The sequence below is a fragment of the Calliphora vicina genome, chromosome 5 (assembly GCF_958450345.1).
Source record: "Calliphora vicina chromosome 5, idCalVici1.1, whole genome shotgun sequence".
Lineage (NCBI taxonomy): Eukaryota > Metazoa > Arthropoda > Insecta > Diptera > Calliphoridae > Calliphora > Calliphora vicina.
The window spans coordinates 73361987-73389746 of record NC_088784.1 but is presented as its reverse complement, the minus strand read 5'-3'; the positions used below and the strand labels follow the sequence as shown (position 1 = coordinate 73389746).

The following is a 27760-nucleotide window of genomic DNA, read 5'->3' as shown; positions in this document are numbered from 1 at the left end:
CGAATCTTTGAGGGCCCATAAAAAAAGTGCATGACTTTGGGCAATACTGGGAGACACGGTTCTTTTTTTTGGTCTTTTATTACATAGTGGTGTCCGTATATGGTTATATTTTTTTGTGTTGCACTGTGTTACTCAACTGTAAACACTTTATAAACTTATGAAATTGCTTCACAAATTAACACATTTAAATTTCGCTCGAGGAATCAATCTGCCGCATTTAGTAGTAATGTATAAATTTGTGTAATTTAAACAATGCATTTAAACAAGAAGACAGTTGCGGTTTTTCTTTTATTCTAGTCCATCAAGATTTAAAATAAAATCAATATTCGATAGTGTCAAATGACTACTTTACAATGAAATTGTGTTGAAGGCAACAACGAATGGACTTATTATGCAAGTATACATAGCAGTAGGTATTGTATGTTGCATGTGTGGTGACAAAATCCCCGCTTAGTCTAAATTAAATAATTCAATGTCTTTGTTTAATATTGAAAATTTAATAGTTGAAAGTGAAACTAATTTAAATTCAACTAGTCAAACAAATTTCTGATCAACAGAGAATATTTTGATAAATTTCATAGCAAAAAACCATATCTATAAATTGCATCAAGTTACATCTGCCCATCTTCTCCGGGTTTCCTAGAATATTTGATTTTGATTTTCGTAAAAATTAAAAAATTCTTATCAAAACACGCTTTATTAGCGATGATTATCATAGTGAGACTTCTTATTTACAAATTCCAGCAAGTTCCATCCGCCCATCTTCTTCCATCATCCCAATAAATCTATATTTGGAATTTCGGAAAAGTTTAAAAATTCGTATCAAAACTCTCTTTGTTATATATTATGATTCCTGATTATCATAGCTAGACAACATATCTAAATTCCAGCAAGTTCCACCCGTCCATATTCTCCCTTTTCGTTGGAATTCAAATTCATTTGTCAAAAAAAGTAAATTTTAAAAATTAAAAAAAACAAGTAAGAGAGCTAATTCGGCTGTGCCGAATCTTATATACCCTTCAATAAATTATACTTCAAAATACAAATTTTAAATATTTTTAGGTAAACAAAATTTATTTTCTTTCCAAAGTTGTTTTTTAATTTTCTGTAAATTTTTTTTTTCGAATTATTTTAATTTTTTTTTTTAATTTAAAATTTTTTTTTTTAAATTTTAAAAAAATTTTTAAAAATTTTTTCTTTTGGTGCAAAAAAAAAATTCGGTATAATTGTTTTTCTTCCGATTTTGACCCATTGTAGGTCCAACTTACTATGGTTTTATATACGTCGTTGCAAAGGTCTTTCAAATATCTATCATTAGATATCCATATTGTCTATATTAATGACTTAGTAATCCAGATATAGGTAAAAAATTGAGGTTGTCCTGGTTTTTCCTCATATCTCAGTCATTTGTGGACCGATTTTGCTGATTTTAAATAGGAAACTTCTCGAAAGCATGTCTGACAGAATTATTGAAGATTTCGATCCCAAAGATATCTGGGGTCTTCAGAAAATTGATTTCAACAGATAGACAGACGGACATGGCTTAATCGACACCGCTATCTATAAAGATCCAGAATATATATACTTTATAGGTCGGAAAATTATATTGTGGAAATTACAAACGGAATGACAATCTTATATACAGTGGTTGACAAAACAATGGAAACTTTTCCAAATATTTCATTAGTGGCTTTAAATCTGAAATATTTTTTTAAAAAATTTTAAAATTTTTGTAGTATTTAATTTGTATACTTTTATTAACTTAACTTAATTTAACAAAAAACAACGGACATAATTAATTAAATTCTAAAAATGAGAAAACAAAATTAAAAGATTTCTTTATTACGGCATTGACAAAACAATGGAAACTTAGGTATTATTTTAACAAATATGCTCTAAATTTTGCAATAACTCAATATTTTGTTGGATATCCCTTATTTTTTATAACTGCTACACATCGACGATGCATTGAACCAATTAAAGAGTCAATGGTCTCCTTTATAACCGCCTCCGATAAATCTTCCTTCCTGGTGTAATTTTGGGTCCTTATTTTACGATCTACAATTTCCCATAGATTTTCTATGGGATTGAGATCTGGCGTTTGGGCAGGCCACTTCAAAACATGTACCTCGTTGGTTTGTAACCACTCGGTTACAACCCTAGAGGTGTGTTTCGGGTCGTTGTCGTGTTGGAATCTCCAAACTAGGGGCATATTTTCCTCAGCTTATGGATACATAACATCGTTTAATATGGTTCTGTATCCTATACCTGTCATGGTATCTTTTATAATATGAATTGAGCCCATACCTTGCCCTGAAAAACATCCCCATACCATAATATTGCCACCGCCAAACATTACAGTCTTATTTGTGTACTTTGGATCTAATCTTTTTCCCTTTGGTCGTCTTCAAAATACAAATTTTAAATATTTTTAGATATACAAAAGTTTTTTTTTCCAAAGTTTTTTTAATTTTTTGTAAAATTTTTTTTTTCGAATTAATTTAATTTTTTTTTAAATTTTAAAATAATTTTTTTAAATTTAAAAAAATTTTAAAATTTTTTTCTTTTGGTGCAAAAAAAAAATTCGTTTTAAAAAATATTTTTTCCGATTTTGACCCATTCTAGGTCCAACTTTTCTCATATCTCACACATTTGTGGACCGATTTTGATGTCTGACAGAATTATTGAAGATTTGGATCTCAAAGATATCTGGGGTCTTCAGAAAATTGATTTCAACAGATAGGCAGACGGACATGGCTTAATCGATTCCGCTATTTATAAGGATCCAGAATATATATACTTTATAGGGTCGGAAAATTATATTGTGGAAATTACAAACGGAATGACAAACTTATATATAGCCTTCTTACGAAGGTGAAGGGTATAAAAATAAAAATGTGTATGACATTTATGATTTGACTTGGTTTTTGCCGTTTTTATTGTTAGTGGTCAATTTTGTGCAACTGTGTGGTTATTATTCCATTTGTAATACACTTACCTTGATTTACAATCTTTAACAGTGCTATGTTAGTTATTTAACAGAACTCTGTTAACTTAAATGGTTTCTGTCTAGGATTTTAAATTTCGAAATTTAACTTCGACTGTCTGTTGAAATCAAACTTTTCGAAGCCTCCTAATAACATACAAAACATGATTGAACATCAATATATCGGTTATAGGCCTGGTTCTGCTGCTATCTAAAATCGAGAAAATTGACTCACAAATGGCTGAGTTATAACCAAAAAACCATGACTACCTTCATCTAACATATTTGACACCAATAATTTGTTTTTAAATCGAGAAAAGAATCATGACCTGTGATTATTCTAATTCAACAACTTTGTAAATGGCCGTTTAAATGAGAAAAGTAGCTCGGCCAAATATATAAAAATTTAATATATGGCTCAATCTCCAAAAATTTTAACACGTTAATAAATTTGTTAATAAGCTTTTAATCTGGAACATATTTTTAACATATTGATTTTTATTTTATTTTCAGGTAAGAAAGAAATCAAAATAACTAAAACATTCACAGCTGTTTTAGAGGTAAGATGACTGAACAAAATATGTTGTTGGATGATATTCGTATTAATTCTTACTTCCAAATATGGGAAAAATAAGTAAATTTCCAATTCGGAAGCATTTAGTGAAAAAATATTATCAACTCTAATCTAATCATCATGGGTCAAGCCCGACATTTTAAAATTTCAATAATTTCATTTCGTGAGTGATTTTCGGAAGTGGGACCAATTATGGACCAATTTGGCGATAACTTGATTTCTAGAATCAAGTTACCTCTCGATCTGAAGTCACTGGTTTATGCTGATAAACTAGTGACAATTGATACCTTAAAAGCCAACATTGTTCATGTTATTCGTGACATACGGCCAGCAATGCTCAAAAAAGTGGCTCCTGTCAACAGGCGCATCTGTCAAAATTTAAGCTGCGTCATTTTGTTTGTGTTTGACAGCCATTGATAGTACACTACATCGTGTCTTAAGGAGATGTTGCAAAAAGTGAATTTCGTCTGATCATTAAGCATTATTTTTTGCGGAAAAAAACATCACTCATATAAAGGCTAAGCTTGATAAATACTCTGCACCATAATTTTCAATGGTAAAATAGTGGTTTACAGAATTTCGGTTTGGACGCCCATTTGAGGTATCTGCACCCGAAACAATTGAACTAAATCTCTATATGGTGTTGGCCGATCGGAGATTGAAAAGTGCGAGAGTTTGTGGAAGCCATAGGTATCTCAAATGGCTCAAGTGCTTTCAATTTTGAATGATCACTTGGGTATGAGAAAGTTTTTAGCTAGATGGCTGCCGTGTTTGCAGTTTCCACATGTGCAGTTTCCATGGCAAAAATCCATGAATTGGGCCACGAAATGCTTCCTCTTCCGCCTTATTCTCTGGATTTAGCGCCGAATGACTATTTCTTGTTTCAAAACCTGAAGAAATGTCTCGTCGGAAAGATTTTTGACTCCAACGATGAAATCATCTCATAGAAAATATCTATTTTGAGAAACGTTGGACAAAATGTACAGAGCTCCGTGCTTGTATGGCCACAATGAAATTCAGTAAACCACTTTTTTATACCCTTCGCCATGAGTGGCAAGGGTATTTATAAGTTTGTCATTCCGTTTGTAATTTCTACATTTTTCAGTTGCGAACCCACAAAGTATATATATTCTGGATCGTTATAGATAGCGAAGTCGATATAGCCATGTCCGTTTCTATGTTGAAATCAACTTTCCGTAGCCCCCAAATAACTTACATACATGATTCATACATCAATATATCGGGAATTCTTCCGGCTCGGTTGCTATTTAAAATCGAAAAAACAAGCCCACCTCTATTTTTGGCCTATTTTTTAAGTTGGATCTACAATGGGTCAAAATCGGGAAAAATATATTTTAACCAGAATTTTTTTTCATCAACATTTTTTTTAAAAATTAAAAAAAAAAAATAAATTGGAAAAAACTTTTTTAAAAAACAATTTCGAAAAGAAAAAAATTAAAAAAAAACTTTTTTATAAAAAAATTTCGAAAAAAAAAATTTAATTTTGTTTACCTAAAAATATTTAAAAAAAAATATTTTTAAGTTTAATTTGGTGAAGGGTATCTAAGATTCGGCATAGCCGAATATAGCAATGGCTGTCAATCACAAACTAATTTACGTAGCTTGATCAAGTTTTGACTGGAGTCAACTGACAAATGGCTGTTGTCAGGAACATGACCTTTCAGGTAAATGACCTTACAGTTAAATTCAAAAAGTCGCAAAGTTTCTTTCGTTTAAATCTGTTTATATTTGTCAAAGTTTTCCTAATCAGAGGTGGTCGACTTTGACACCTTGTATTCTAACCTATGTTCTGCTTTAAGATCCGTACATACAGTATTGGCCATAACTAAAGTACCCCCTCAATTATTTTTTTTCATATGGTATTTTTTTGTATAAAATCAAAGTATTAAATATCTATTTGTATTATTTTCATTTGTTAATATGTTTAGTATTGATAAACAAATACTTTCAAAGTTAACCTTTCTATAAGAGGTAACTTAAAATCAAAAAATATTTTAAGGTAGAAAATGAAACGGACAAAACTAAAGCACCCCTTCAAGGATATACTATGAACAAAATTTTAATTAATTTTTTGTTGCAAATCCTTTGGTTTGGATGGCACAAGAACATCTCTTGGCATAGAAGATAATATGTTTTTATGGCGTTTTTCGATATTCCTTCCCAGGCTATTTTAACGGCATGAAATAAATCGTGAAAATTTCCGATCCTTATTTCAACAATTTTCACGATTTATTTTCATATTAACCATGTGCCACAAGTTCTCAATAGGATTGAGATCGGGAGATTGACTAGGCTGATGAAGAACTTGAATCTTATTGCTCTGAAGCCAAGTCTTACAAACTTTGGAGGTGTGCTTAGGATCGTTATCCTGTTGGAAGCTCCCTATAAGTGGCATCTCTTCACTGGCATAAGGAAACATTACATCTTTCAATACATCACGGTACATGAAGCGATCCATAATCCCATAAATTTTATGATTTGGACCAAATCCTTGACCAGAAAAGCAACCCCAGACCATTACATTGCCTCCTCCATGTTTTATTGTTCCTTTGCAATACTTAGGATTCAGTCTTCCTCCTTTTGGTCTGTGTATACGCCTTATTCCAGCGGAACTTTTTAAGTTGTATTTGGATTCGTCAGGGAACAGTACTGTCTTTAATTTTTGGACACTCCAGTCGATGTGGGCTTTGACAAATTTCAGTCTAGCTTTCTTGTTCTTAGCTGATAGAAATGTTTTATTTGCTGGTCGTCAGCTGAATAATCGGGCTTCTACTACTCTTCTACGGATTGTTCTTTCGCTAACGCATAATTTTAAACTTGTTCGTACTTGAATAGCTGATGCTGTAGGATCTTTATGTATTGCTCTTTTGATCAAGGAATCATAATATCGTGTTTTTTTCGCGAACGACCTCCAGAAGCACCGGAAATTTTCGACCAGTCTTAAAAAATTTTGAAACGAGCCTGGAAATAACTGATCTGTTAATTGAATATTTTTTACTAAATTCATGTAGTGATAAGCCCGTCTACCAGTCTTCAATAACTTTAATTTTAAATTTACTGGAGTACAGGTAAGCCTCCATTTACGCGGTACTTTATTTACGCGAATTCGATATAACGCGAACTGAATTTTGAAAAAACTGGTTAACTCTATGCAATCTAGACTTAAATCAGTTTTAAAACAAAAGGGATATCCCTCAAAATATTAGTTTTCTTTAAAATATGAATAAAATTGTTTTAATTTATTGTTTGTAATAAATTAATTTTGTAATTTTATATGTGCACGAAATAAGCTGTGAGGTTATTTTTGTTGAAATTTCGTTTTTATGTTAAATATTTTTAATAAATGAATTGTTTTTAATTTTTTTTGTTAATACAATAAATAATACCATATATTCAAATATTTGTCTGTGTTCTTTTTTAATATGTCAGATATGCACGAAATAAGCTGTGAGCCACTGTATCTTTTTTGAAAACTTCGTAATTTTTATGAATTTTTTGTTATGTTTTAATCTCTTTTATGTATTAGAATATTTTGTTTTTTTAATTGACATTTTTTCCTTAATTTTTGATAAGAAATAATTTTTTTAGTTGAGTTTTTTTACGCGATTTTTAGGTCCCAATTTCTTTTTTGTTATGTGACTGATGTATTGTTTTACGCAAAATAAAAAATTATTGGCCCCACAAAAGCATTTCGTTCTAAATTAGAACCTCGTTTTACGCGAATTTGATTTACACGCTATTTTTTTGGTCCCAACAAACCGCGTAAATGGAGGCCTACCTGTACTTGTTCCTTGTCATTGTTTTTTTTCACAATAAACTGTATAAAACTTAAATTTTGCACACTACGTCTTTCTATATTTTTATCTTTTGGAATTTTTAAGTCCATTCATTGTGATTCCCGATAATTCACATTGCAAATATGCAGTACCGAGTCAAATTTTTAAACATCTTATAAGAGGGTGCTTTTGTTTTGTCCGTTGCGTTTTGAGTTTTTATATGATTTATCATTTTAAATTAATTTTTAATAAAATTATCTTTTACTAAATGAACATTAACATTAGTTAAAAAAATATATACAAAATACATCCCAAAAAAGCCGTTTTTATCAAAAAAATTATGATTTGAAAAAATTCATTGAGGGGGTGCTTTAGTTATGGCCAATACTGTATGTTCTTAATTATTTTGTAAAGGGTTCCGATAACCCCGCCCGTAGTATAGATATTATAGCCAAAAAACGAAAAAATCCCATTTTTGGAATTTTTCAATACTTTTTTGGGAATTGCGGGATTCCTGATTACAAATTTCAAAATTTGTCTTCATTTTTCCATTTTCAATAAAAAAATATATATAAGTGTAAAATTTCATTACAAAATATTCATAAATAAAAATTTTATTTCTATTTGAAAGATTTGTATCTATGCCAAAACTCATTAAAAATCATTTTTTTGTCATATTTTTCAAAAAAGTATTCTATGAATTTGTTAATTGTCAAAAGTTATATACATTATTGGAAAGTAGACAAAATCTTCTATCCATTGATATACAACATGTCTACCTTGTGTTTTTTACGTGGCAAATTAATTAGGGAATACCTAACAACTCGCTGAGAATTTACCTGACAGCTGACTGAAAAACCAAACTAGTCATTCAGGTATATGATGAAAATCGAACGATTTCAAAACGAGAAGATCAGAAGATGTGATGCATTTTTCCTTTTTCGCTTTGTTTTCCAAATCTATTTTCATCACATACCAGAATATTTTATTTTATTTTTAATAATTTATTATTGTTAATTTGTTTATTTAAAATACCTCCTCCCCATATACACTATAAAGCACTTTTGTGTTTATTGAACAAAAAGCAAACAAAACAAATTAAAATACGTAAAATGTTTGAAATTAAATAAAAAATTCAAAATTATCAAACGTAACCACTGGATTCTAATTTTAAGGCTGCATCGTAGGTGGGTAGACCAGTTTTATCAATAATTTTACTCATATCCAAACTAATGATGCCATTCTCATTGATGCAATCCAGATTTATGGTTACCGAGGGTGTTGAAGCCGCTGACGAAGTGGTGGTAGGAGGATCAAGTGTGCGCTGTGTCGTTGTGGATGCGGCTGCAGAAGTGGATGGCATGTTCAGGGAGTCATCCATGGTAGTGTTGTCATTATGATTATTATTGTTATTATTAGAGGCTGCTGATTGTCTTTCAGTTGCTATTGCACAGTTGTCATTAGCATCTGTTGTTGTAGGAGTTGGAATAGCTGCTGCTTGTTTAATAATGTTGCTTTCAACGTGCTGATGCTCTTGTGTTTCAGTGTTATCCGCTTGTGTGGTTACTTTTTGATAACGATTTTGTTGTTTAAATCTTATTTCGCTTTTTCTTTTGGAGTTTAAACAAGAACACTGCTGCTCTACATCATTATCATTGTCATCCACTTCATCATCCCCATCCTCCTCCTCCTGCTCTTCATTGTTCTCAGCCTCATCATACTCATTATTCTCATTATGGTGTCTATCATCTAAAGTACTCGCTATGTTATTATTATTATTTAAATTATTTTGTGTTGCCTCCTGATCTCTTTCCTCGCCATTGCTTGGCTGTTCTTCGGCTAAGGCAGCTGCTAATGTATCCAAATTGCTTTCCATAGATATGGAGAGCGTGGAATCATTGTCGTAACGGAATTTACCACACAGAGGACAACCACGTCGATAGTAGTTCTGTTTCAAGTAACGACTGCCAAAGGTTTCGGGTGTATTCGTTTTCGAGGTGTTATAACCCTGCGACAGTTTGCGTGTGTTGATGGCCAATGTGGGAGAACTTGAAGAGGCCGTCGTTGAAGCCCTGGAATCGCTGGGTAGATGAGCCGATCTGGCTGCCAAAGCCGCGGCGGCTGCATTCCACATATTTTCCACTTCGGCTCGTTGTAGAGAACAGCAGGATTGGGCCTGCAAAACCTTTTTCATATTCAATTGACTCAATTGGTTGGGGGCTACATTTCGTTGTTGCTGTTGCTGCTGTTTGTTGCGCAAATAACTAACAGTTGCACGATTACTTGTAGGTGTTGTAGTTGCTACAGTTAAGGCTGCCGCCACATTGCCATTGACATCATTGTAATTTAGCAGAGGATCTATGGGGGAATGACTGTTGGCTGCTCTTATATTAGCATCTGATGAAGCCAACGAATTTATTTCCATGCCACTTATAATAGATCCTCCTGCCATGCCTAAGACTCCGCCCAAGGCATTGCCTCTGCCTTGCATGATGGCACTAACATCCAATGATGATCGGTAGCCAGGAGGTGGTGAATTATTTGTGGGCAATTGTTGTTGCAACAATTGTTGCTGCATCATTAATTGCTGTTGATGTTGTTGTATCAATAATTGTTGTTGCTCTTGCATTGCGACTACCGCATCGTAAGAGGGCGGCGGTTCATGGTGAAGAGCTGGTATTGTGGCCAAACCATCCATTGAATCGCCCACAAAGAGGCCGGATGTTTCGTAACACTGAGGAAAGACGGAAAAAAGCATTGATTAATGAAAATTAACGAAATCCAAAAATATAAATGTTTTTATTAAATAACTGTTTTATAACTTCTACAATAAAATTGCTTGGAAATGGAGCATGGAAATGTTGTTGATACCGGACAATGAGACCTAAGAGCACATAGTTGGGTCGATAAAAACAAACGTAATAAATCAATATTTTCTAAAATAATAGCCCTATTGCAAAATACTGTATCAACGAATCGTCGAGGAGGACATAAGCTAAAGTCGACCACATGCAAATCATTGTAGACATTGTAACTTGTAGAATAGAGTGCTCCAAGATTGTTTGGGCAAAAAAAGGTTCAAGGTACAGGCCGTTTTCTCGGTCTCTTGATTTTAGAAACTCATTCTGTAAAATATTAGGATGGTTCTGAAGTTTGCAGCTGTATTTACAAGGCACAGTGGTTTAGAAACTATTTTTTGGGGGAAATAATTCAGTATCTCGGGAACTATTGGAGATATTGTAATGTAATTTCACAAGGTTGAAGCTGAGATGTTTTCGAGTTGATTTAAAGTTGTTCAGCATCCTTTCCCTTAAATTTGGTGAATTTGCGACTAATAGTTTTTTAAAAAATCACCAAATATCCATTTATAATCTGAATGAGCTTAAAATAATAAATTGACCTTGAGAAGATCTACCGATCTCTCAAGATCTAGAAGATCTTTTTTAGTTCAAGAGATATTTAGGTTTAGTTATTTATTCACCATGAGTGGCAAGGGTGTGTGAAGATAAATTCGTATTTAACAAGCACTAGGGATGCCAAACGGGACTGGGTTTTAAAAATCCCGGGATTTGGGATTTTAGAAATGTAAATCCCGGGATCCCGGGATTTTTCGGGATTCCTTGATTATTCGGGACTTCGGGATTTTACTTAAACGTCAAAAACATCAAATTCAACAATAAAAACTATTATTTCATTAATTTATTTAAGTAAAAATGGACCATGATTTCCCCTAGCTCCATACAATTGTCCCCCGGAGTACTGTTTGAGCAGTCATAAATATCTTGATTATGCGGCAATCCTTATAAAATTTTGCACAAAATAAGTTGTAAGTACTCTGAAATTATACTGTAAAGTACTGCGGAAATCGGGCTACATTTGCCCCTAGGCCCCTTCAGAAAATAACTTGAACATAAATTTCGTAAAAGTGTAAATTGTGTAAAAGCCTGTTAATGCAAGGGAGACGTGCTGCTCTCTGATTCAAATGAAAAAATCTGGCTGCGTTTGGATTTGATTAGTATTATAAAAAATATGCTGAAATTTAGCTTTCTAAGTATTTTGGGTGCTTCAAAAATCTTCCTAAAATATCAAAAATCTCATAATATTTCGGGATTTGTTAATCCTGAAAAATCCCGGGATTCTTTTTCACAAATCCCGGGATTCGGGAAATCCGCATCCCTAACTAGCACAGACAAAAACCACATTTTATAATATTGCTCATTTTACAGACATCAGAGCACTGTTAATCACTTAACAGTCTTGATACTTGAATTTTAATACTAAAAATACGTCTGAAATATGTATCCGAAATAATTTCAGAAATATAAACTATAAAAAATATTTCAGAATTTTTTTTTTATAATAATATTGAAAAACAAGTAAGAGATCTAAATTCTGTGCTGTGCCGAATCTTTATACCCTTCAACAAATTATACTTCAAAATAAAAATTTTAAATATTTTTAGATATTTTTTTAATTTTTTGGAAAAAAAAAATTTCGAATTGCATTTTTTAAAATTTTTTAAATTTAATTTTTTTTATTTAGCGAAAAAAAAAACTTTTGCTAAAAAAAAATTCGGGTTAAAAAATATTTTTTCCGATTTTGACGAATTGTAGGTGCAACATACTATGGTCTTATATACGTCGTTGCAAAGGTCTTTGAAATATATATCATTAGATATCCATATTGTCTATATTAATGATTTAGTAATCCAAATATAATTAAAAAATGGGACATAAATCGAGGTTGTCCTGGTTTTTTCCTTAAATCTCAGCCATTTGTGGACCGATTTTCTCGATTTTAAATAGTAACCGAGCCGGAAGAGATATTGATGTATGAATCGTGTATGTAAGTTATTTGGGGGCTTCGGATTTCAACAGACAGACAGACGGACATGGCTTAATCGACTCCGCTATCTATTTTGGAATTTGAGAAAAACTGTTTTTAAAAAAGTAAATTTTGAAAACATTCACTTTTAGGATGAAATTCAGGTGACAAATTTGGAAAAATATGGAATTGCATATAAAAAAAAATTTGCCTTAAAATTGTTTCATTAATAAATAATTTTTTTTTTTAATTTAAAAAATATTTTTTTTTTTAAATTTCGTTTACCTAAAAACATTTAACATTTTTATTTCAAAGTATAATTAGGTGATACCCTTCGTTACAGCCGAATATAGCTCTTTTACTTATTTGTATACCCTTCGCCATGAGTGGCAAGGGTATATACATATAAGTTTGTCATTCCGTTTGTAATTTCTACATTTTTCATTTGCGACCCCACAAAGTCGATATAGCCATGTCCGTCAGTCCGTCTGTATGTTGAAATCTTTCCGTAGCCCCCAAATAACTTAAATACATGATTCATACATCAATATGTCGGGAATTCTTTCGGCTCGGTTGCTATTTAAAATCGACAAAATCTGCCCATAAATGGCTGAGATATAAGGAAAAAACCGGGACAACCTCGATTTTTGCCCTATTTTTGTTCTATATCTGGATTACTATATATAGATATATCAAAATCCATTACATCGATGTATATAAGGCCTACATCGATGTAATGGATCGGGAAAAATATTTTTTAACACGATTTTTTTTTTCATCAACAATTTTTTTGTCATAAATTATTTTTCCAAATTTTTTTTTTTTATACCCTTCACCATGAGTGGCAGGGTATATATAAGTTTGTCATTCCGTTTGTAATTTCTACATTTTTCATTTGCTACCCCACAAAGTATATATATTCTGAATCGTTATAGATAGCGGAGTCGATATAGCCATGTCCGTCTGTGTGTTGAAATCAACTTTCTGAAGCCCCCAAATAACTTACATACACGAATGATACATCAATATCTCCGAAATTCTTCCGGCTCGGTTGCTATTTAAAATCGAGAAAATTGGTCCACAAATGGTTGAGATATAAGGAAAAAACCAGGACAACCTCGATTTTTGACCTATTTTTGACCCATATCTGGATTACTAAATCATTAATATAGACAATATGGATATCTAATGATAGATATTTCAAAGACCTGTGCAACGACGTATATAAGACCATAGTAAGTTGGACCTACAATGGGTCAAAATCGGAAAACATATTTTTTAACCCGAATTTTTTTTTCACATTTTTTTTCACTAAATATTAAAAAAAAAAATTAAAAACTAAAAAAAAATTTTTTTTTAAATTAAAAAAAAAATTATTAAATTTAAAAAAAAAATTTTAAATTTAAAAATAAAAATTAAAAAAAAATTTTAAAAAACAATTTCGAAAAAACAACTGGAAAAAAAATTAAATTTTGTTTACCTAAAAATATTTAAAATTTTTATTTTAAAGTATATTTTGGTGAAGGGTATATAAAATTCGGCACAGCCGAATAGAGATCTCTTACTTGTTTTAAAGTAAAAAAAAAAATTTTAAAAGTTAAAAAAAAATTTAAAAATATAGCTCTCTTAGTTGTTTTTTTTAATTTTGCTCGATATTTTTTTGGTTTTTTATATATGGAGGGCCTACGATGGGTCGACGTTTTTTAGTTTTTGAATAGCTGCTAGGTTTGCTATAAAATTCTGAATAAAACAACAACAACTTCATAACAGTAATCTCGTCCTTATAAAAAGTTACATCAAAACTATACTGACTTATTTGTAAGGTTTGTATAACACATTTTGCACGCAATATGTGAAAAAAACTTTAAGATTTTTCAAAGGAGGAAATGTTTGTGAAAAAGTTTTCGAGATACCGAATTATTTAAAAAAAATTTCTTAACCACTGTGCAAGGGGAAAATGCATTTTTTCAGTTTTTAGAAAAATCTTGAAATTAAATAATTATTTTTGCATTTTAATGTAAAAGAATCGAGTTGTGTACGTATAGTGATAATAAATGACAAAAATTGGTTACAAAATTTTGAAATTATTACAAATTCTGTTTGCCATTATCGTGTCTCAGGCTACTTAAATAAGAAATGTAGGAAATAAATTAAAATATTTTGAGAAATATAAAAATATAAGCATATTTTTGCTTTAAATATATTCGTAATTTGAAACCATTTTAAATTTTGTTAATCAAATTTTCGAATTTTTAGAATATCTCCTAGGAATTTATTGAGGATATATGAGGGAATAAAAATATTAAAAAATTATGTAAATACCTCCCAAAGTTTTGCCGTAACTGTGATTTAAAATTTGCGGATTTCGGGATAAACTAATTTTTGTTGCCATTAAACTGTTAAAATTTTAATTTTTAAACCTCATTTAGCATTAATTATTTATCGAAAAATATTTTTTTAAATTTTTTTGAAATTTCGAATTATTTCCAAAATAAAACGTTTCGTAACCAAGAAATTATTAAGAAAAATGTGAGATCCCCTTCTGTGTAAGTAATCTAAAGTATAAGTTAAGTATTAGTTAAGTCCTACAATATCTTTACAACACTTTGCGTGAAACCATTTAAATACAGCAGCAGTTAATTAATTTATTAAACTAAACCCTTGTGAACTGTCTCAACCTCCATCTCTGCACCAATTACTTTCACTCTACAATCTGTGACATCTATAATAAAGTTTTATGACCTCTTTCAAGTGTCAACAAGTGCTAAAACGAAATATGTTGTGAAAATTGGTGTACAACACTCACTTTTACTAAATAAACAAGGAGGAGTGAAAACATGAAGTGGGTTAGGTTACTCCACTCCACTTATTGCCTAACAAATTTAACGTCGTCTGTGATTTCGCAACAGTACCTACTAACATTTATTTTTATTTTGTTTTTTGTTGATAATATTTTCATAATCATAATAAATGTGACATTAAGACGAATTATTCGCTTACACAATTTACCCACTCGCGCATGCAATAAAAATAAAAAAACAAAATAAATCAACAAACGAAACAAGTGGAGGAGTTTGTATTTTTGTTTGTTTGTTTGTCAACGCAATGTTTTAAATATAAACGGAAGGAACTGAAAAGACACTCAAAAACTTCCTGTAGCAGGAAAATCAAGTGTAAAATAAATATGTAATTGTTGTTGACAGACTCATTCGCATTTACGTTTTCATTTTCACTTCGCATTTTCCAACTTGTATGCAATTAGACGAGTGAAGCGTTAAATTGGGGTTAAACATGTAGACAATAACAACAACAATAAAACAACAGTGTTAAATGTATTTGTTAAGCTGAGAGCATAAATAACTTGTGCAGCATAATTTTAGGCAGTATTTGCAAATATTTATATTTAGATTTTTTATGTAAGGGTCTTCCGAACTTTGATAGCGGTCATATTGTTGAAGCTACATCTTTCGAATTGGCTCTCATTTATTCAGTTTTTTTTGCTAAATCACCATGGACGGATAAAGCGTTCAATAACACGTTCAATTGATAAAATGGATGTTGTGTTCCGGCAACGTTCCGAGCGCTTCGCCCATTCACGGGAGACCCATTTTTTGAATGAACGGTTACGTCAACAAACAAAATTATCGAATTTGGGACTGTACATATCCACATGAGATAAAAGAGCATCCAATGAATGCCTGATTTATGTGCCAGAGTCACGGGATATTGGACATATCGGATGAGTGTCACACAGCGAATTCGCGAGTGCCATAGATTTTAATTTCTAATGAATAAAAAAATTCGATGATATCTCATACTCACTTTGTTTTATTTAAATTTAAAGCGCTTAATGAAAGACCCGTTATAATGAAAAGTGTGTTTTTAGCAAGTTAATAGAATTCGCCCAATAAATATTTTTATTATAATTTCTAAAAAAATTAAAAACTACATCATTTTCAATTGCATTTCAGAAGTTTCTAATTGTATTTCAGAAATTTCCATTTGTATTTTAGAATTTTCTAATTGTATTTCAGAATAATTTCTAAAAAGAAATGAAAAACTACATCATTTTCAATTGTATTTCAGAATTTTCTAATGGTATTTCAGAAATTTCCATGGGTATGCTATTAGAATTTTCTGAAATACAAATGGAAATATTTTTTTTAAATCTTTTAGACAAATTTAAATAAAAACAAGTAATAGTGATATATTCGGCTGTGCCGAATCTTATATACCCTTCACCAAATTATACTTCAAAATACAAATTTTAAATATTTTTAGGTAAACAAAATTTATTTTTTTTCCAGTTGTTTTTTTAATTTTTTGTAAAATATTTTTTTCGAATTGTTATTTTAAATTTATTTAAATTTAATTTTTTTTTTTAAATTTTAAGAAAATTGTTTAAAAAATATTTTTTTCGATTTTTACCCATTGTAGGTCCAACTTACTACGGTCTTATATACGTCATTGCAAAGGTCTTTGAAATATCTATCATTAGATATCCATATTGTCTATATTAATGGTTTCGTAATCCAGATATAGGTAAAAAATCGAGGTTGTCCTGGTTTTTTCCTAATATCTCAGCCATTTGTGGACCGATTTGGCTGATTTTAAATAGGAAACTCGAAAGCATGTCTGACAGAATTATTGAAGATTTGGATCCCGAAGATAGATATTTGGGGTCTTCAGAAAATTGATTTCAACAGACATACGGGCAGACAGACAGACGGACGGACATGGCTTAATCGACTCCGCTATCTATAAGGATCCAGAATATATATACTTTATAGGGTCGGACAATTATATTGTGGAAATTACAAACGGAATGACAAACTTATATATACCCTTCTCACGAAGGTGAAGGGTATAATTAAGTTTAATTTACGCATTTTTCATTTACACAGGCAACTATTATGAAAGATATTTTGCTAGAAACAAAATAAAGTCAAGGTAAAAATCGAAAATTTCCAAATTAAAACTTAAATATCTTCTAAACTATATGACATAACTTAGTGAAATAAATAGGATTTTTTTTATTATCATATTTTCTATACAAGATTCGTTTAATATTGTTACAAAATTGCATTATCAATTTGAATTTAACGGTCTGTAACGGCTGCGAGCAACATTCATCATGTTTATAAACATATCCATCAGTAGAATGTGCTACTTATCAACAATATCAAACGATATTAAAGCTCATAAAATATCTAGGTGATCATTGTGGAAATATAACATTCTAGTTTTTCCGTTAGATTATTCATGAAACTTCTGGAAGATGGCACTGTGCATGTAAATAGTAACAGCGAGTTGCAATCAGTATATCGTAGGCACTGTTAGATTTAACATCAACTGTATTACCAGTGTATTCTTGTATATTATAAAGTGTGTGTATTAAAAGAGAGTGACTATTTAAATTGTTGTGTTAATTTAAATAAATAAAGAATTGTTACAATTTTTTAACTACTGATCGCTTTTATTTGCAATTAAAAAAATCTGGTTTATTTAAATGTGTGTGAAGATAAATTTAAATTTATTTAGCACAGACATAAACCACATATTTTTGCTCAGACCATTTTGCAGTTAACAGAGCACTGTTCACATTTGCAGAGTTAATCATCTCAAACGTGATTAAGCTCTAATCACTTCAAAATCGAGATGATTATCCATACATTTAAATTATTTGTTAATCACTTCAAATTGACATGATTAAATCTTAATCACTTCATTAATCACGTATGATCAACGGAACATACCTCAAACTGATGATGATGTAGCATCGGCCACCTTTTAGTGTAGTACCGATAAATAAATTTTGACAGAAGTTTTTTTTTCCCTTAAAAAACCTTAAATAATTCATCAATGTTCACAATTTCATAATTAAAAAGTTTAAAATAATCTGCTGATATCTTTAATAAAGTATTTATTTTCATATTTAATGCCTTAAAGAAATATAAATTTGTTTTGTTGTTTTTTATTTGTCAACTTAATCATTTTAGTGTCAACTTAATCATTTTAGTGTCAACTTAATCATCTCAAAAGTAATGTGAACGGCTTTGATTAACTTAATCAAAATTTTGCTTAAACGCGTTTAAAAGCCCAAGTGTGAACATAGCATTAATCACTTAACAGTCATAATACTTGAATTATAATAAACAAATTGATATTTACAATATCTGAAATAATTTCAGAATAAGAAAAAAAATTTTTAAAAAATTAAAAAAAAACTATCCATCTGAAATAATAGATGGATATTTGAACCCATCGTAATATCAGCATTCCAATAAATTTGAGTTTTGTGAAAAAATAAATCTGGAAAGGATTTTTGGCCATTATGGAAATTAGGAAAAGGGCTCGGATATGACACTATATAGAAATGGTAGTCCTAGGGTCACTGAATGGAACTGTGGTAGTGGGATATCTGAAATAATTTTGGGATTCCTAATTTCCATGGCCAAAAATCCTCTCCAGATTTATTTTTTCAAAAAACTCAAATTTATTGGAATGCTGATATTACGATGGGTTCAAGTATCCATCTATTATTTCAGATGGATAGTTTTTTTTTAATTTTTTCCATTTTTTTTCTTATTCTGATATTATTTCAGATATTTGTTTATTATAATTCAAGTATTATGACTGTTAAGTGATTAACAGTGCTCTGTTAACTGCAAAATGGGCTGAGCTAAAATATGTGGTTTATGTCTGTGCTAAATAAATTAAAATTTTTCTTCACACACATTTTATTTAAAGGAAATATAGCACTGGTTTTAAAAGGTAAAAACGTAACAATATCTATACAAGCTCTACAAAACATTACAAACTAAAGGTGGTCAAGTTTGACACCCTGTATCTCACATTGTGTTCATATACTGAAAGTATATGTCCTCCTATGCGATTTGCTTGTACATCATTTTGTAGTCGGAACAGTAGTTTAGAAGACAAATTTATTAACACTTTTCTTCCTATTGAACTCAATGTGTTGAACGGATTAGAACGGCATTATTAAGGTTTTTAGGACCAGCATGCTGGTGGGAGACTATAGTTTCAGTGTCGCGACACTGAAACTATAGTCATGTCGTGAGGCAGACATGTCGTGAGGCAGACAAATGAAAATATTTATAGAAATAGAAATAAGACTATTCACTTTTTGCGAATATTGTAAGATTAAAAAACGTTGGATTTTGGTTATTTATTAATGTATTTATATTCCAAGTTGTATATTAATTTTTATACCCTTCACCTTCGTGAGAAGAGTATATATAAGTTTATCATTCCGTTTGTAATTTCCACAAAATAATTTTCCGACCCTATAAAATATATATATTCTGGATCCTTATATATAACGGAGTCGATTAAGCCATGTCCGTCTGTCTGTCAGTCTGTTGAAATCAATTTTCTGAAGACCCCAGATATCTTCGTGATCCAAATTTTCAATAATTCTGTCATACATGCTTTCGAGAAGTTTCCTATTTAAAATCAGCAAAATTGGTCCACAAATGGCTGAGATATGAGGAAAAAACCAGGACAACCTCGATTTTTGACCTACATCTGGATTACTAAGTCATTAATATAGACAATATGGATACCTAATATAGATATTTCAAAGACCTTTGCAACGATATATAAGACCGTAGTAAGTTGGACCTACAATGGGTCAAAATATTTTTTAACCCGAATTTTTTTTTTCACCAAAATTTTTTTTTTAAAAATTTAAAGAAAAAAATTTAAAAAAATTTTTAAATTTAAAAAAAAAATTAAAATAACAATTCTAAAATAAAAATTCCAAAAAATTAAAAAAAAACAACTTTGGAAAAAAAATAAATTTTGTTTAAAAGTAATAAATATTTAAAAGTTATATTTTGAAGTATAATTTGGTGACGATTCGGCACAGCCGAATATAGCTCTCTTACTTGTTTCATTATAAAATCAAAGAAAATGGCAATCCTTGTGTACTAAAGTCTTTTTTAATATCTGAAAACCATCAATTTCAGCCAGACAAAAAGGACATTTCGCCTGTTCAACTCTTAGTCCTTCATAACCAGACATGACTCAATATTTCAATAGATATTTTGTAATTGCAATAATGTTCGTGTCTCTTTCTCACATGCACAATTAAATAAATATTTCAATTCGAGTACTTACTTGTTCCACACTATAAATTTCCATATTTGGATCGTTTTCCAACCACTGACGTTGCTGTCGATATGCGGCTTCGGTACGTTTTTTAATGTTGCGATGACAACAGTAACAGACAACACACAATATGGTGGTAATCAATGTTAACATGGCACTAAAAATAGTTTAAAAAAACAGAAAGAAAGAAAAAAAAGCAATGAATATAATAGAATATAATAGAGTATAATGGAATAGAATGGAATATATGTATTAAATAAAATACAAGAAAATCAAATAAATGACTGACTGGCTGGCTGACTGTTTGCCAAAGTGAGTGACAGCTAAGGACAAACAGGACATTGTAAATATGATTACAACTGAATCAACAATTTTATTTATTTTATATTTCTATTAGTTAAAAATTATGGTGCATATTGTTTTATATTACAAACTAAAGTAAAGTATTCATACTGACTGAATCAACTATATGTTGTAATTGATTGTTTGTTTGTATGTTGATGCTATTGTATGGAGGTAAACTTTAAATGCAAGTTACCAAAGAGTCGGTGATTGCATTGTTGAATGCAGGTTTTCTTGATTTTCTTAGCATTCAAATCACGTATTCTACATATACACACAGCCTCAAAAGTGAGCAAATGCCAGAAAATCATTATAGTTCGACTTAAATCTTTTTATTTTTTAAACCCGAATCTATTATTCAGCCCAATCTTCAATAAACCGAAACTTTTAAATTTTAATCGATGGATAGATTTTAGAATTTTCATTATGTTATATACTCAGCGCCATCTTCTAGAAGTCTATTGAATAATCTAACGGAATAACTTGAATGTTCTATTTCCACAACAATCACCTAGCGCATTTAAAACTGTTTCACAGTAAATGTTGCCATACTTATAAACAATGTTAATAACAGCGTGTTATCAACATTGTTGCTAAGTAGAATTTTCTACTGATTGAAATGTTTATAAACATGACGAATGTTGCAAGCAGCCGTTAAAAACCTTTAAATTCAAATTGCTAATACAATTTCGTAACAATATATTAGTGCAGAGAAGTCTAACTTCGTTTTTCTAATTTACCACCACTAGACTATTTTCGCGCTGCAATGAAGTGATAATAATAGAAGCGTTTTTGCAAAATGTGTTTACGAATTTTGTGAAAAGAACGAACGTGGGAGGACATGCTAGAGTTGGACATTTGCCCGATATCATATGTCATTATTAATTTCCATATTTCTACTTTACATTGCTATCAATTAAGCTTTTAAGCCAATTTACTTCCTAACATCAAATTTGCGTATACTTGTCATGATTGATCAATATTACTTATACGCTGCCAAGTTTCATCTATTTATATTAAATAAAGTTTAGATTCTAAACAAAAAAATAATCATTGATTAAAATGTATGCTAAGTCTAGAGCCAGCCTCTGAAATTACTATGTCAAAGTAGTTTTAAAATTATTTATTATACATAAATAAATGAACTAGAGCTAAACTAATAAATTTTGCATATTGCTATCTTAGTGGGAAACGTGATAAGTCTCTTATCATAAATTTTACTGGAAATGCAAAAAAAAACAACGTTGTTTTAAATATTTTTCAAATCTAGTATATTCGGCTTTGCCGAATCTTATATACCCTTCACCAAATTATACTTCAAAATAAAAATTTTAAATATTTTTAGGTAAACAAAATTTATTTTTTTTTCCAAAGTTGTTTTTTTAATTATTGGGAATTTTTTTTCGAATTGTTATTTTAATTTTTTTTTTAAATTGAATTTTTTTTTTCAAATTTAAAAAATTTTTTTGTTTTTTAAATTTTTTTTGTGAAAAAAAAATTCGGATTAAAAAATATTTTTTCCGATTTTGACCCATTGTAGGTCCAACTTACTATGGTCTTATATACGTCGTTGTAAAGGTCTTTGAAATATCTGTCATTAGATCTCCATATTGTCTATATTAATGACTTAGTAATCCAGATATAGGTAAAAAGTCGAGGTTGTCCTGGTTTTTTTCTTATATCTCATCCATTTGTGGACCGATTTTGCTGATTTTAAATATGAAACTTCTAGAATGCATGTCTTACAGAATTAATGAAGATTTGGATCCCGAAGATGTCTGGGGTCTTCAGAAAATTGATTTCAACATACAGACGGACATGGCTTAATCGACTCTGCTATCTATAAGGATCCAGAATATATGTATATACTTTATAGGGTCAGAAATTTTTGTATTGTGGAAATTACAAACGGAATGAAACTTATATATACCCTTCTCACAAAGGTTAAGGGTATAAAAACCAGCTTCAACAATTCCAATGGAAAATTAAAGTAGACCATTAAGTGAACAGAACTGCCAAAGGGTTTTGAAAAGTTAGCAAGAATTTAATTTTTATGACCTGTTGAAGTTGCGCCATTTTTAAACATTTTTTGCACTATGAGTGAAAATTTAAAAAAAAAATGGAATGTAATGTAATTCTGCGTGCGTACTTATTTTTGCATTGAATCCAATGTCAGAAAAATTTAAAACAATTCTAGATCAAATGAATCTGAAATTCTATTGAATACTACAATTTATTTTGAGAATGTGATCTGAATATTTTGAAAAAAAAAACGATTTTTAAGATTTTTTTGTTTTATTAAAAAAAAATGGGGCATATTCAGAAATCATAACTAAAGTCGGAACTAGTAAAACAGAAACTATAAAATAGTTTATAGATAGAGAGCAAGTAAGAGAGCTATATTCGGCTGTGCCGAATCTTATATACCCTTCACCAAATTATACTTCAAAATAAAAATTTTAAATATGTTTAGGTAAACAAAAAATTTTTTTTTTTCCATTTTTGGAAAAAAAAAATTTTTGAATTGTTTTTTTTTAAATTTTTATTTAAATTAATTTTTTTTTTTTTTTTAAAGTTAAAATTTTTTTTTTTTGTTTTTTCAATTAATTTTTTTTTTAATTAGCGAAAAAAACTTTTGGTGAAAAAAAAATTCGGGTTAAAATTTTTTTTCCGATTTAGACCCATTGTAGGTTCAACTTACTGTGGTCTTATATACGTCATTGCAAAGGTCTTTGAAACATGTATCATTAGATATCCATATTGTCTATATTAATGACTTAGTAATCCAGATATAGGCCAAAAATCGAGGTTGTCCTGGTTTTTTCCTTATATCTCAGCCATTAGGGGACTGATTTTCTCGATTTTAAATATCAACTAAGCCGGAAGAATTCCGGAGATATTGATGTATGAATCGTGTATGGAAGTTATCTGGAGGCTTCGGAAAGTTGATTTCAACATACAGATGGACATGTCTTAATCGACTCCGCTATCTATAAGGATCCAGAATATATATACTTTATAGGGTCGGAAATGAAAAATGTAGAAATTACAAACGGAATGACAGACTTTAGAAGGTGAAGGGTATAAAAACTCTTTTATACCCTATATATATTTTTCCCTATTTTGACCCATTGTAGGTCCAATGGAATGATTATATATAGCCTAATATAATCGTTGCAATGAACTTTGAAATATCTATCATTAGATATCCATATTGTCTATATTAATGAATTCGTAATCCAGATATAGATCGAAAATAGGCCAAAAATCGATGTTGTCCCGGTTTTTCCTCATATCTCAACCATTTGTGGGCCGATTTTTTCGATTTTATATAGCAACCGAGCCGGAAGAATTCCCGATTTGGGGGCTACGGAAAGTTGATTTCAACATACAGACAGACAGACGGACATGGCTATATCTACTTCGCTATCTATAACGATCCAGAATATATATACTTTGTGGGTTCGCAAATGAAAAATGTAGAAATTACAAACGGAATGACGAACTTATATCTATCTTTGCCACTCATGGCTAAGGATATAAAAAGAGGTTATGAGTTCATCCTAGGGTTCCTAATTTCCTGGACTTTTTCCTTTCCCGGGAGGAAATTAAAAAATGTTTTCATTCCTGGGAATTTCCGGGAATTTTTCAATACCAAATTAAACCAAAATCCAGAATTTTTTTTTCGAATAAATTGTCTTATAATTATATAATGTTGGTCCACTTAAAAATTGTTTCTAATTTAATAGTGGCATTTAATTGGTATTGTCACACTCGTAGTTTTAATCACTAAAAAATCAATAAATTCTTTGTTTAATTAAAAAGCTTAAGAATTTCGACTATATTAAATCTATAAAACATGGATAGTTAGTTTCGAAAGAGAAAATTTTCAAATCAGATTGTAATCATTAAATCACTATTATTTTTATTATTTTCTGTAAATATGAATATCCCTAAAAGTTGTAATGTTAGGCACCTTAACAATTCATTTAAGATCAAAACCTTTAAATTTGATTCTTTCTTAATAACCGAATTTTTCTACTGTAGCTGAGTTGAGTGAAAAAAATTTGATTATTTAAACCGTAATGCTTCTTTGCCTACTGAATATCTGTTGCTAGAACCGAAAAAACTCTATGGGTATAATAGAATAATTCAATTCGAAACGAATCTGAATATTGTAACTTTTAGAAGAAAACTTATAAAAAAAAATTCCCGAAAATTCCCGACAAATATTTCGAAAATTTCCAAATTTCCCGTGTAGGAACCCTAGTTCATCCCCACCCACTAACTTTTTGTTCTTTTTTTCCTCTATTAAGTAAAAATTGAATAAAATAGTGAGTTGTTATGCAGAGTGTGCCAATCGGCCACCTTGTTAAATTCACGAATTGATAACGTTGCTCGAGTGTTGAAAATTCCCTAGTAGTAGTTCTTAATGGCTAACTAATTTGGTGTATGACTTAAAAATGCGAGATTTACAATAGATGACGTATCTTTTGAATGCGGTTTTTGCTTTTAATAACTATATATGTTATTTTGAAGGGTACATATCTGTCATTTATGCTCACTTAGTTATTGAACATTATAGTATAAAAATCAATTTTTTTTTGGCTTCGAAAATGTCGAATTTTGTGCCAACAAAGCGACGTTATTGCCTTACTTCTTTAAGCACACCGATTGCTCACCAAAGCTTATGGTGAATGTGTTCCCACGGTTTCAACGTCCGAGAGATGGATTGTGCGGTTCAGAAGTGGTGATTTTGACACGGAAGACAATAATCTCCCAGGCCAGCCAAAAAAGTTTGAAGACCAAGTACTGGAGACGTTACTCCATGAAGATTATTGTCATACTCAACAAGAGCTTGGTAGCAGGATTCATCCAAAAGCAGGGAAATTAAATACCATACGAATTCAAGCTGAGATACCTTGAAAAGCTCATAGCTATCAATGGCCAATACTTTGAATATATTGTACAAATGTTTCAAAATAAAACCTAAAAATTTGATAAAATTCCGCATTTTTAATCCATAAATCCAATAACTTTTGTAATTTTTACAAAAATTTCCATATCACAATCACCCCTATCGGCAATAACATGTGAAATTTTGTTCCCATGAAATATTCATTTCCCTCGAAGGGAAAATTGCTATCGGCAATATCACGATGAACTTTACATTCACAATAGTTGATTTTGTTCGTAACAGCTGTTTATTGTTTACAAAATTCCATCTAAAAATTTCAAAACAAGGGGAATTTTTTCACGTGAACAAAGTTGATGAACGAAAAAAGGAAAAGGGAAAATATTTCATGTGAAATATTGATTCGCGATAGGGGTGAATGTAACAACGAGAAAAAACTAAATAGTTGTAAACGTTTTTTAACCAAACTGTATGGCCCATAATCATAGTCAAATATAAAGTACATTTTAAGAGAATTAAACCCGACTTTACTTAAGAGTGGACTTTAATTATGATATTAATCTTATATTTTCCACTTTTCCACAACAAAAAACTTTCTTTCTTTAGATGTCCCGGTTACTTTTATGGTTTACGTTTTTTGGATTTTTTTTTTAATTTTGAATGTCAGCTGTTCAGCGTTGCCATTTGTCTGCTTTTTGGTGTATATTGTATGAAAACATTTTCTACATTTGCGGTGGCACCCAGTTAAAGTCGGTTCAATTTAAAACATACTTTAATTTTGACTATGGTTGCAAATTAATAAAAAGCAGGATTTTATTTTAAAGTTGTTTTTAAAAAGAACCGACTTTAGTGTTTGACTATGATTATAGGCCTATATTTTTACTTATTCTAAAGATATGTATTAAAATCTAAATTTTTCTAAAAAGTGGACTTAGCACATTTGTTCACTGAACTTTAAATTAACAAAGTTTAAACTGTTTAATTAAAAAATCAATTTCTCTTTGATTTTTCTCTCAAAACTTACCCTCCCAACAGTAAATTCACATTATTATTAATGCCATTCGAGTAAGATCCGCCACCCAAGCCATTGCTGGCACTACTGCCAGTTATCAGAGCAATGCCGCCGCCATTGGAGCGTATATTTTGCTGGTGAAACACACCAAAACCACTGCCGTAATAAGTGGTACTGGTGTAAGTGTTTGATGGCTGTCTCTCAGGCACTGGGTGTTGATCAAGATCTAAAGATTCACTACTTTCACTGCTATAACTAGAAGAGTCATCTTCCACAACATCACTGCTGCTATCAACACTTTCGATGATTCCATTATGTTGCTGGTGATCAGTTTTAGTGAGTGTGTTCGTTGGGGATAGCGATGAATTTGATGTTGCTGATAATATTGTGGTGGCTGTGCTGCTTAAAGATGTTGGTGCAAATATTTGCTGTGATTGTTGCTGCTGTTGTTGTTTCAATTGTATCAATGTCGATTTGTTGCTATTTATTATTTTTGTTGTTGACTCTGGCGTAGCTGTGGTTCCAAATGTTGTTTGTGTTTTATTATTATTAACCTTGTTGTTGTTATTATTGTAATTAGTGTTACTATTGTTGTTATTATTGTAATTTTGCTGATTATTATACGATATGGCTGCCAACATGGCAAAACGTTTAAGTGACATTTTACGCCTGTTTCCGTTTAGTTTCTTTTTTATTATTATTTATTTATTTTAATTAATTTTCCCTTTTCCTTGTTAAAAAATATCAAGTTTTGTTTGTTATCGCTCACTTATAAAGATTTGATATGATTTGTTGTTGCTGCTGTTTTAAATAATTTTGTAGTTTATTATTTATTTTTTATTGTTTCATTTTGTTAACTGACTTTGTAGTTTTTTTTTAAATTTCTTGTAAAAAAATGTTTTTAATGCATAGTTTTGGGAGATGTTTATTTATTACAAAATGTTGCATACTTAAAGGCTATAACTGTGAAAAAATTTAAAAAATATAATTATTGCTTGAATTTGTTTAAATTACTGCTACAGAGTATTATTTAATATGGCATACATATTTTTTTCATTCAGAAAAGAAATATTTAAACATTGATTAAGCTTAACTATGTTTAAAATTTTGATAAGTAGCCGGCCTTAGTGAAAAAAAAAATTAAATAAATTTTTACACAGAAAAAACTTTTTCTTAA

The 27760-nt window shown here is 30.3% G+C and overlaps 2 protein-coding genes across 2 annotated transcripts in view; one reads left to right on the top strand and one right to left on the bottom strand.

Moving 5' to 3' along the window:
* The window catches only part of fdl (fused lobes), a 122511-nt gene that overhangs the window by 26132 nt on the left and 68619 nt on the right, over positions 1-27760 (top strand). The gene's annotated exons all lie outside the window — the stretch shown is intronic.
* Positions 8502-27245, bottom strand: s-cup (stanley-cup). Its single transcript, XM_065512875.1, has 3 exons — positions 26596-27245; positions 20324-20471; positions 8502-10091 (listed from the first exon to the last, which is right to left on the bottom strand). The coding sequence occupies exons 1-3, from the start codon at positions 27243-27245 to the stop codon at positions 8502-8504; spliced, it is 2388 nt and encodes a 795-aa protein (XP_065368947.1).